We start from the raw sequence: 12,034 nt of genomic DNA, 5'->3' as shown, positions 1-12,034 counted from the left end.
CAATAAAATAACACATTTAGACCTAAGGGTTTGTTATATTAATGTGGAGACTATTACTTTAGGCATACATTTGTTCTAATTATGATAACTGCTGGATCAATGGAGAGAATGGATTAGGTGGGATCACCTTCGCGTGAGGAATAGGGGTGGACGGTTCTGTTTGCTGTTGAAAGCTATGAATCAATATGACAGTGAGCTCCTCTCAGAACCAGTCCAAACCTCCCTCACATGCTCTCTCTCTCTATGGGTTGAAGGTCACAAGTCATCCCCACCAGGTGAGAGCAAACCCTAGAAATCGTTCTAGATGTCCACCTGACCTTCAGTTATCGATGCATTGCGACAACCACACTCTCCTGCAGCCTTACTTGAAGATTACCTTCTGCTAGACTGGTTTGCTGCAACTCACTCCTCACAGGCCCTCTTGAATCCATCCAACACGCTATTTTATTAGTCATTCAGCTGACACTTTCTTAGCCAAAGCAACTTACAGTATATTTATGACAGGAGAGGCCCACCCAGAGCAACCTGCGGTTAAGTGCTTTGCTCAAGGGCGAAACTGTGATGGAGGATCTCAGTAGCTCTCCACTTCATGAATCACAGCATCAACCTTCAGATACTAGCTCAGATCTTTAACCAATGAGCTGCTGCCCCCACCCCATTCTAAAATGCTGCTGCTTGTTATATTATTCATCATCCATAAATTCTCACATTATGTATTTGCCGAACTCCCAGTGTAAGTGTGATTCAGCTGCCAGTATCAAATTCCACTTAGAGATTCTTGCCAAGAGTGCAGCCAGAAGCCTTGGCCCCTGTTACCCACAAGATGACCAGACCGTACAACACAGTCCAGCTGCGGCAGCACAAGTTTTTGATATCAAATATTCAAGGTAACATCATGAGAGCGTCCGTGGTATAACTTAATCATCATTGCCCTGACCTAAGTCTGCTTCAACCATTATTCATACATGACCTGACACCTTTCCAAAACTCATTTAATGAAGCGCATGGCAAGTTTAATTAAGCAAGCGACTCTTCATAATACTGTCTTAACTGTTCGGAGTAAATCAGCTTCAACCTGACACCTCAAACAAGATAAATCTCATTGTTCAAGAAAAGTAGGACACCTGAGATATAGATCAAAGAATTCCTGCATTCAGAGAAAGAAATCCTTTGAAATTCCCTGTTGTACATGGTGGTCACAAATCGATAGCCAAAGGCAAAGTGAGAACTCAATGCTGAAAATCACATCCTGTCAAATTTTAAAGAGCAAGTATAATGGATGCGTGAAACCCAAAACCTCTCCTTTTTTACTGAGCTAAGCAGCACCGCTGATCCCATACTACTATTGCTACATTCTATACACTATTCTACTTGATTCTATTCTATTCTCCACAAGCAACCCCCACCCTCGCTCACCCAATCGTTTATTTCCTATGTATGTTTAAATCCAGTTTTTTTCTTGTCAGAAACAACTTTTCAAACTAGGGTACATTTACACAATAATGATATACTAAAAACGTTTTTTTTTTTTTTTTTTTGCGAACAGACAATAACGTTGTCAAAATGATCCCTGTTCACACGGATCAGCGGAAACTACTAAAAACGCTGTATTATACATGCCAGGCTAGTAGTTGGCGATGTCACTTTGTAAAGAAACACTACGCACTTATACACTAGACACTTACCACATGTAGTTTACACAGAGACAATAACGCTATTGTTTTCAATAGGCCTATGTCACACTTCCTGCTTCCGGAATGCGGAGTAGGGATACAGAACTTCCGGTCAACAGTATTTCTCGATAAGGATTTAGATTATCAGCCCTAATGTCTAAACCATCTGAGGTAGACTGACCACGAGCTACGAGTTTGAGAAACGAAGGTTTTTGAAATGAAACCTGGAGAAACGAAGGCCCTGTCCCAAATGGCACACTCCGGTCTTGTGGACTTCCTCAGAGTCCACACTTCGGTGAAGTCATGTAGTGCAGACCTAATAGGGCCCTTAACGCGAGTCTGTGAGGGCGCATTGGGACAGACTCGATCGTCACGCCGGAAACAGAAAGAAGGTCTGGTTGTTGTTGGACAGCGGGTCGATATGCTGCCGATTGTTGTTATTGTTTTTACTTTCGTTTTTGCAAGAAGTCTTTCCATGCAGAGATATCATATTTTTGCACTCAGATGCATTCCTCATGCCTGTGAAGGCCTTATCCCTCTCCATACAGAGCTGAATAAACTTAAAGGTCATCTCATCAGTCCCTTTATTGGAAAAATATCACAAATATCATTCAAAAAAATTACAGTCTTTAGTATTGAAAACAGGATTTATTTTAAATCCTTATGTCCATGTGAACTACACAACCTGCTTTTACAGTTATATAATTGTATGCCACCTGGGCATTTGAACAGATGTCATGGTTATGTAAATGATAATGCAGTTGTACATAACTCTCAATTTTAACACAAAATGAAAATGAGTTTATGAAAACTGCATAGGTCTCAATATTCATACTACGTTTATATGACTCAGTAAAGCCATGACATTCGATTCTATTTATGTAATGAATCATAGCGCGATCGTATTATTTTTACTAGCTCAGATGTAAGAGATATCAACCATTGGTTGATGATATTTGTATAAACTGTAAGTAACTGGTAAAATGTACGCCAATGTCATAAAAACCATAATGATACTTAAATATTCTCTTAATTCTCTAAATTATCTTAATTATAATTAAATATTCATGTGTTACAGCCGTGACCAAAATCCCATCTGTTTTCTGATTGGCATTTCGCAAGAATTCCTGGGTAGTTAAAATTGCATTGAGCCTACATCAAAGGGGGCGCTGCTGAGCATTAAATGGGCCCTATAGCGTAGCAGCAACGTCTGCTGATTGGTTTAACTCGCTGTTAGCATAGAAATGTTTACCTTACTGGCGAACGGCTAGAGCTACCCGCAGCTGTACGGTTGCTCTGCATCAGGACGTAGACAGCCATACCTCAGCTTTCATACTTTCCCACTTGAGAGTTTTCATTTACCATCCGAACCACAGCATCATATGTGACTTCAGGCAGGTTGCGGAGAGATTTGGTCTAGCGGTATCTGTCAGACTCCACAATTGTAAAAACTAAAAGCTAACTGAAAGAGCCGTATCCCTACTAAAAGACGTATTTCCGGTCTTCAGTTTTTTTGTGACGTAGGCCTATAACTTCCACTGTGAAACCTGTTTTCAAACCTTTGCATTTTCAGACCCCCAAAATTCTGTTGTTGTGTACGGCCAAAACGAATAAAAAGGTGTCGAGTAAACGTCCCCCAATATGAGACAGAGAAGTAAAGAGTGTGTTGGCCTGATATAAGTTTCTTGGTAACACTTTTTTCTTTACAGTGTCCTTGGTACTTCTGTTACATGTACTTACATAGTAATAACAATAAAATATAATTACAAGCAACTAAACCTCAACCAAGCCCTAATCATACTCTTACCCTATAGTAAGTACATGTTGTTAATTAATATGACCCAGTACTAAAATATATAATTGCACTGTAACAATAGCCTTGTTTCCATTACCCTTCAAATTGGAGCTGGAGAACATGAAATCCAGGGGGAGGAGTTGGATCCAGATGGATCCAAAGTATTACAGGCATACTGGATTATAAACAACAAATAAATGCCACAATTTATCAAGATCTTGAAACAGATTGGAGAGAAAAACTTCTCTTATGTGGCTGCTCCCCAGTATAAGGGGATTTCCTTGCCATTAATGCTTGGATAACAAGCACTTTAAAGGAGAACTCTGATGCAAAATCAACATTTGGTCTAATAAAACATCGGTACCTAGTCAACCGTTCTCTGAGATTTGTTTTCATGATAATCGAATGTGAAGATTTTTATCTCTAAAAACTGTTTAGTGTATAACGCTAGTAAATGGGGGCATATAATAAGTAAAAAGAAATCGCTAGTTACCACTAACATGGCTCAAAATAGCCCCACACTAACACAGTAACATAATGAGGGTCCCTACATACAAAATGAAGCATTGAGAACTTTGTAAGTGTACAGACCGATTAATAAGACCGATTTATACTTATTAAATGCCCCCATATACTAGCATTATACGCTAAACAGTTTTTTGAGAAAAAACTCTTTACATTCAATTATTATGAAAACAAATCTCAGAGAACGGTTGACTAGGTACCGATGTTTTATTAGACCAAAGGTTCATTTTGCGCCGGAGTTCTCCTTTAATAACTTCTTCCATTAAAAATCATTAGTTAGTGTGGTGGCTGGGATATGCTGTACGTAAAAATTACGTTTTAGTCGCATAACATTGGTTAATGGAAACGTCGCCATTTGGCAATAATTTTTTATCGACATTTAGAAAATATCGCAAAACTTTTGCGCAAATCTGTAATGGAAACGCAACTACCGACAGCTTAAAATAAAGTGTAACCTTTTTTCTCACATCAGCCTATCGTCCGTAAGCACCCCATTGCTATGGGAACAACTAAGGCAATTAACTGCAGGAAGTTACCAATAGTGGGCTCACCCATCCTGCAATAAAGCTAATTACGTCTCTAGAGGTGCAGCCTGAGAATCAAATGTTTAATGACTCAAAACATCAATTAATATATAAAAATGAATTATAACTATATACTATAAATATATGCTGTAGAAATACTATACTAAATAAATACTATGCAATTATATACTGTATGTACTGTAGGCCTATATACGTGTGTTGGTGTGTACGTTTACAGTATAATTATTATTAAATCTTTAAAAGAGTAAACCCTATTTTAGACTACTTTCGTTTTTACAATGCTCTGCAGAGAACGGGATTAGAAAAAGCATAAGTTGACCAACAGAATAATAGGACGGCCCCACCCAATACAACTTAATTGAATCCCTTCCTCTAGATACACTGGTCAGGCAGCGTGGGGGCAAGTTGAATTATTAACAACAAATTGTTACAAAATAAACACATTCAGACACACACACCACACTCACCACACAACACTTTTCAGCAAATAAAGCATTTCTTAATCAATTATCCACATTAACATGGTGTGGAATACCTCACATGAGGGCCTGGTTAAAAGCCCTGATTCAGTCTGAGAAACCACAGACACACTGGAGAAAATATGTGTTCATGAGATGCAGATACCGATCCATATCCTGGCATTAAGAGCACTGGATAGAAAATGGGCCATGAATAATGTGTGTTTGTGTGTGAGTAGGCAACAGAGGTTTAGTGTCAAGCTTGGGGATTCAAAGGAAGTTGTTCATCTGCACTCTAATGCCTTACAAAAAAACAATTTCCACTTAACCAACATTAACATTCTTGCTTTTCTAAGATAAGGATCACTTATGCATTGTCTATGCTGTTACTTCTGTATAATCGCTCAACCGATACATGTATCAGGACCACGGACAGCTCCACAGACCTGTGCACTTTGTCAAGCTCTTTACTTCGGTGTCACAGCAGCACACAGTGTCCTTATCTCAGCGCCACGATGATAACAGGCAGTATCTCTGGCTCTACGGTGAGCGTATGGAGCTGTTATACTACAACAAACAGCAGCTAGAAAGCTATAAGTGATTTGATTTCTGGTCACTCAAATCTGGCGGTAGCAGTTGGAGGTTGTGCTGTGCCTCAGCACCATGGACAGCTCCAGCACAAATGGGCGCACATTATACACTACAAAGTGCTCACTACAAAACTAAGAGTGTGATCGAAACACAGCTGTCCTGCTTATTAAAAGGCAAGCTGTCGCTCTCTACACAGCCACCTTTATTTCTACAGCATACACATTGTTTTAAAGCAGCTTTGCAGAGATAAACAGGAAAATAACGATTCAATGATAATCAAAAGACAAACGTAAACAGTTATTATTCAGTTGAAACCAGAGGACACCATCATAAACATTACGGAGAACCTCAATATTCAGATTAGTGTTGAACCAGTAAGAGGTTTACTTTTAAGTTTGCTCCCCTGATATTGAGTATTTGGTTACATCTTTGTGTACATCAATTCCAGCCAAGATTCAGTAAAGGCATAAATTGGATTTTTATGTATTTGCATTCAATTTCATCTCTTTATTTGGGTAATTTATCAGTTATTATGAATCTTATTAGGTTGTCTTTGCCTTTAAGGGGGCTGCTGCTGGAACAATGAAAAAGGGCTGTACAAATAAATTGGATTAAACTGAATTGTTGTAATGTATAATTAACTGGGCTGATCCCTCTGTGTGTGGGCGCTTCTGGGTGTGAAATGAATCGGGTCCACTTACACAAACGCGTGGTAAAGCAGCGCCCATCCTCGTGGTCTCTCGAGCGCGTCGTAGATGAGGGTTTGGATCCGTCGCGTCCTGATATTATTCCTCTTCACAGGACGCGTGTAGCCCAGGGGCGTCTTGGCGAGCAGACCGATGTTCTGTGAGCCCCGTTTGAAGTCCGATTCCCGGACCGAACCGACGAGAAGCAGCGCGCCGTCCCGTTCCTGCCCCGCGCACTGCTCCAGGTCTCCGGCCAGCGCGCTCTTCCGCTCGCGTGAATCCTCGGCGGCGTTAGTGGCATTTCTGGACCTGATCCCCATGTTCACTGCTCTCGAGCCTCGGCGCCGCGCGTGTGGAAGTCCGGGATGGGGCGCATGCCATGATCCGGACAGGGAAAGCGCGAGCTCCTTAGTTGCCGTGGGTCATTTAAGGACCTCGTTCAGGGAGGGAGGCGCGAGGATGAGCTGTGGATTGAAAAAAACATTCAAATCTCTCAAACGCACACACGAACACTTGACTGAACAGTTCTCGACTGTACCACGACTGTACGAGTGTATACTCTGACTCCCAACCCGGTTCTTCTAAGTGAATCAAAAACACACAGCTCGAGTGTGATCCGATTCCCGAAGGAATGACTCTTACGAGCCGATTAATTTTAGGAATAAAATACTTTTATTAATCGGAGCGGATGCTGAAATCATCTGATTCACATTCTGAACACGGTAGGCTATTGCAACATCTGTCATATGAAACTGGTGACGAAACAAGAGCTGTTATTGCTGTAGTAGCCTATTGATATGGCTACTTTTGGCATGACAACATGTGATACACAATATGAGGTAGGCCTATGTAATAGATGGTAGCTACTTCAGTAAAAAAAAAATAATTAATTAATAACATTTTTGTTTTTTAGTATTTTATGTAGCATCCTAACGCAATCGGACGACAAGAAGTAGCCTAGTCAGTGAACATTTGTTATAAAGTAGCTGTATGTCCTATACTTTAAAAATATTTAGGAATTGTCATCATTTGAAACTGTCCAGAGTCATCATGCAATAAGATTTCACCTTTTTTCCCAAATAGGCTATATTTTCCGCGAGAATAGCCTACTAAAAGAATAGATAATGGAACCGTAAAGGAATCGGAACTGGAATCCTTTGATTCATCATTGTGACTCCCATCTTATCACAAATGCCTGGTTAAATGGAAAATCTGCGGTAATAGCTAAATGCCGACTGGCTCAACAGCGCTGACAAAGAGCATCTGGTTCACCCGCAACAATTGCATCTCCTCAGCTCGTGCCTTCAGCCGACCGCGGGATGAGCAACACACAACGATGTCTGAAAGCATAAATATAATGGCGGTTCTGCTGTCAGCTGTACACACACACACATACACAGCTGCCTTACCGTATTCTCCGCGCGGCCGCATGATTGCTGATCCGAATTGATCCAGTGTGCTGCCGTTGCTGGTTGATATAAGGGAGGAGGCTCAGACGGTGGCGCGAGACAGAGAGCTTGTGGGCACGTGACACACTACTGACATAGCATCTCTGCGCCCCCCCTGTCAATGCATTATTGTGGATGCCATCGCAACCCAAAACCACGAAGAGGCTGCTCGAGATGCTTGCACATGAATCACACAGCAAAAGATTGCATTCCCCTTCCTCTCGTGTGGATTGGTAATCTTAACATAATCAGTGTCACAAAGTGCACGTTAAATAATCAGACTTTAGTTTATACAGCAATGGTTAGGCTACTTGAAGAACCTTTAACATCATTGCACAAAAGGTTATTTATGGTGGGGGAAAAAAGTTATTAAAATGATCTTCATTCTAAAAAAAAATGGTTATTTTGAGATTTGATCATTGATTTTTTTTTTTTTTGGGGGGGGGGCAAATTGATCTTCTAAGACATCACTGGAAAACCCTATGAAACATTTATTTTTAAGACCATTCTTCTGTTATTGTGCATTGCTCATGAAACAGTAGGCGTACAATACCTGCATCTGCTGATATTCTGCACAATAGTGGACACTTTGCTAGTTCACTACCAAAGTTTATTTTGATAAAGATATCAGTACTTTCATTTAAATCTAATACCATGTTTAATTTGACCTAATTTGTCATTTTGCCATTATAGAGTATCTTTAATTATTATAAATAGCAAAAAAAAAAAAAAGAAGAAAAAGCAAAGAATAGTAATTATTTTTATGTACCTGACGCACTAGGGGTCTGTTCTCGGTAAAAGAATGTGCATTATGTCTTAAAGTAACTGCAGCCTAATATTCCTGGTGTCTATGTTTTTAATGTTAATCAAACAACATGTTGAACAAAGCTTGGGAGGAACACATTCAGTTAATTCACACGAGTGGAGTGCACCCAGCAATCAATGATAAGAGGTGTATATATAGATTCAGCAATCTCACCTCACTCCATTGATAGTATTGCAGCATCCCTCCACCGCCCCTTCTCCACACTTCTAGTCCTAAACACTTACATAGGGGGGAGTATTCTGGGTTTGGGCCAAACTCCGAACTCGGAGCCCTCCCCCCGGACAGCACGCCAAATACGCATTTAACCTTATCCACTCTAATTGTATGTAAGTGTGAAAAAAAAACAAACACTTCCTGCTCTTGACTGGAAACCTTTTGTAACTTTAAAAATAATAACTTTATTTTATTTAATTTATACATTGAAGATATGTTGTTTTACAATTGATTACTTTATTCAGTTTCTGTACCTGAAAACTACCGTTAGATACCTAAATAACCTTAAAAGCGCTGTTTATTTTATTTGTGTCTTTGCTCTATTGTATTTACTTGGTGCTGTTGCTTGTAGTTTTAGTACTTGTAGTTGCTTGTAGTTTTACTACCTAAAACTGTGATAAAAACCAAACCGTGAGTAAATATCCCCTATTGTATATGTCAGACTGTGGCTGTCATCCAATCAGAAAGCTAGTCTATATGGAAGAAAATGAAACATCAGTATAGGCCTTTTCAGTTTAAAAATGATAAAAACTAAGAGCTATATACTGTACAAACCCGCAGTGCCAGAACTGCACATAAGTCTACTCAGCATAGACTGTTGCAGTGACATCTCCCCCTCCCTTGTTGCATACTCTCTTTGCTTTGCTGTGTAAATTCCTTCTTTCACCACATCTCATGTCCCAGAAGCCCCTCTCTAATTTCTGCTCAATTCTAATACTGACAGACCTGAACCTGCAGACGCCTTGTATTTGTGCATGTAAAGAATGACAGGATAAAAGCACCACAAAATTTACTAAACGTAACAAGGTTTCTTTTTATCTCATGTTTATCATTTACTTATACTAAATATGCTTATCATATTTACTATTCATTTAAAGTAAATATACTGTCTGTGTACAGTAAATACTGTATTTATACTGTAAATATCAATGAAAGTGGCAACTAATATTCTGAATAATATGATGTATACAGAAACACATTTTTTAGTTTAGTGTTGTAGTCTTTATACTGTTTGGGGTTGTGGAGGTACAAAAGACAAAAAAGGTTGGGAAACACTGCAACAAAGCACTCTCTGAAACCGAATCCGACAATCCCACAGTGAAGCATTTCTCAGGATTTCATTTATCATGAGATTTACACTATTTCTGAGAATAAAGTTTCTTAGGTTTCAAATCTCACAAATCAGAGCAGATGAGAATATTCAACACTGGTTTTACAGTATGCATGCTGTCTTATCTAAAGTTGATTGTTTTCCATGCATGCTTTTTTTAACCTCGTTGTTAGGTGTTGTTTAGACTCTAATGCGGTGGGAGTATCTAACCGCTCTCTGCTGAATTCAGATGCATTATACAGGGCTAGTCAAGATGGCTGCTGAACTCTCTCTTTCACACACACACACACACACACACACACATACATCCAAAGCAGTGTATATTCACATTTTTAACTTAAATACTGAAAAGTGCTGTTAAACACAGAAGCGCTGCGCTGTCACACGTTAACTCACTCAGAGGCCCACAGAGAAGAAAATAAAGAGTTGAGGGGGGTTGCGCTCAAAAAGTATTCCCATCGCTTGATAAAATTATGGTTGAGCTGAGCTGTACTTGGACTATTTTAACAATGTCTTTACTAACTTTTCTGGCCTGGCAAGTTTCATTTACAATAGAAGCCTATGGAGGAGTGATCCAGCTCTCAGATTTAATTAAAAATATCTTAATGTGTTGCGAAGATGAACGAAAGTCTTACGGGCTTGGAACGACATGAGGGTGAGTAATTGACCCTTTGCTAAGCCCCGCCCTCCCTAGTTACTGTTGCTACGCCTGTCAAGCTTTCGTGGCTGGCACATCTATTACAGTGTGAATGCACCGGTGTCAGACATTCAAAATGAGATAATTTGTCATTTTTGGCCAACATGTGAAATATCTGAGAGAGCACAGACTAAAGGGACTGCAGTATTCCATTCGAGGTATATATCCACGACATAATATGCAACCGATGAGAGAATAATTTCCTAAAAATTGAAGCTAAAGCCCAGCACAAGCAGCAGCGCCTCATACGCTGACCGTTCAAATGGGAAACACACAAATTGAGGAACAGCTATGTTTGTGCACAGCAGGGTAAGTGAAATGTGAAAATAATCTGTAAAAAAAATATTGTTGGTTTAACTTGAAAAAATAAGTAACCTGGTTGACTTAAAATTTTAAGTTCATTGAAATGGAAAAATTGAGTTGATACAATGAAGGAGATTAATTTAATCACCAGAAACTCAAAATATTATGTTATCTGAACTACATAAATTATCTAAGTTGATTTGACAAAAGAAAAAATGTTGTGATTACAAATCATGAATAATATTTTTTTTACCTAACCCAAACAGCTTATGCATAAATCTTGTGGAAATAACACAAACACAGAGAGAGCCGCGATCGGATTGGGTTCAAGTTACCTATAGGGGTAGTAGGCCGTCGATTAACGAAATACTGAAATATTTTTTAAAGTATGTCAGCGAGCCTCCGTCTTGTCTTTAAACGTCTTATTTTACGTTAAAATATATGCATTATGAACAAAGAACCGTCAATATTTCCAAGCAATAGGTGTTTTTGTTAATCATGTCGACATTTAGTTGTGAATGGGGTCTCCCACTGCTTGATCACGCCCATCATTTCTCCCCTCGGCTTTTAGATTTTCGTGAAGGAAAAAAAATCCATTTACCCGTCCAAACTTTAAGGATACCGGGTATCAGATTTGCACAATCCATACACACAATGGTTCGGCATGTTACCCTCGCTCGAAAGCTTGCCAGACCTCCCGTGCCTAGTTACGGTTGCTAAAACACGATTGGCCAGTGGCGGTTTTCGCGCGTGGCGTAGCGAAGGGTCAATTACTGAAAGAATTTCCATTTTTGGGTGAACTTACCCTTTAAATGCACAGCTTTGTGGGACATTCTAAGGTGACCCCAGTGCTGCAGTGCATCATGGGAACATACTTGTAAATCAAAGCACAATCATGAATCTCTTTATCTTTGGCTTTCTCTATACTCTGCTTATCCAGTCATGCATATCAATCCAAATCCAGGCCCAATTCTCTTTTGGGATGAAGCAGTTGAAGTAGATGTAGGCTTTCTTAAATCCTCATTCTATGAGCACAACCAGATTACAGCCGTAAATTTGTATGATTTATAAGCCATAAATTTAAGTGCTCAGGATGTCAAACAGCTGAGATGCCGTTAACCTTAGAGCTTCACAGAGTGGCCATAGTTCAGCTCAGAGAGTCT

General features: G+C 39.6%; 1 protein-coding gene across 1 annotated transcript in view; it reads right to left on the bottom strand.

Moving 5' to 3' along the window:
- Positions 1–7,790, bottom strand: part of kcnq3 (potassium voltage-gated channel, KQT-like subfamily, member 3) — a 43,000-nt gene extending 35,210 nt beyond the window's left edge. The window contains exons 1-2 of the mRNA XM_039694633.2: positions 7,683–7,790; positions 6,289–6,737 (exon numbers count right to left, since the gene is read on the bottom strand). Coding sequence (XP_039550567.1) covers positions 6,289–6,593 — 305 coding nt within the window. The 5' untranslated portion in view covers positions 6,594–6,737; positions 7,683–7,790. The remainder of the gene's footprint in view (positions 1–6,288; positions 6,738–7,682) is intronic.
- Positions 7,791–12,034: the final 4,244 nt, after the last annotated feature.

This window comes from Pimephales promelas, chromosome 5, assembly GCF_988280905.1.
Source record: "Pimephales promelas chromosome 5, fPimPro1.hap1.1, whole genome shotgun sequence".
NCBI lineage: Eukaryota > Metazoa > Chordata > Actinopteri > Cypriniformes > Leuciscidae > Pimephales > Pimephales promelas.
This window is presented reverse-complemented; position numbering and strand designations above follow the sequence as displayed.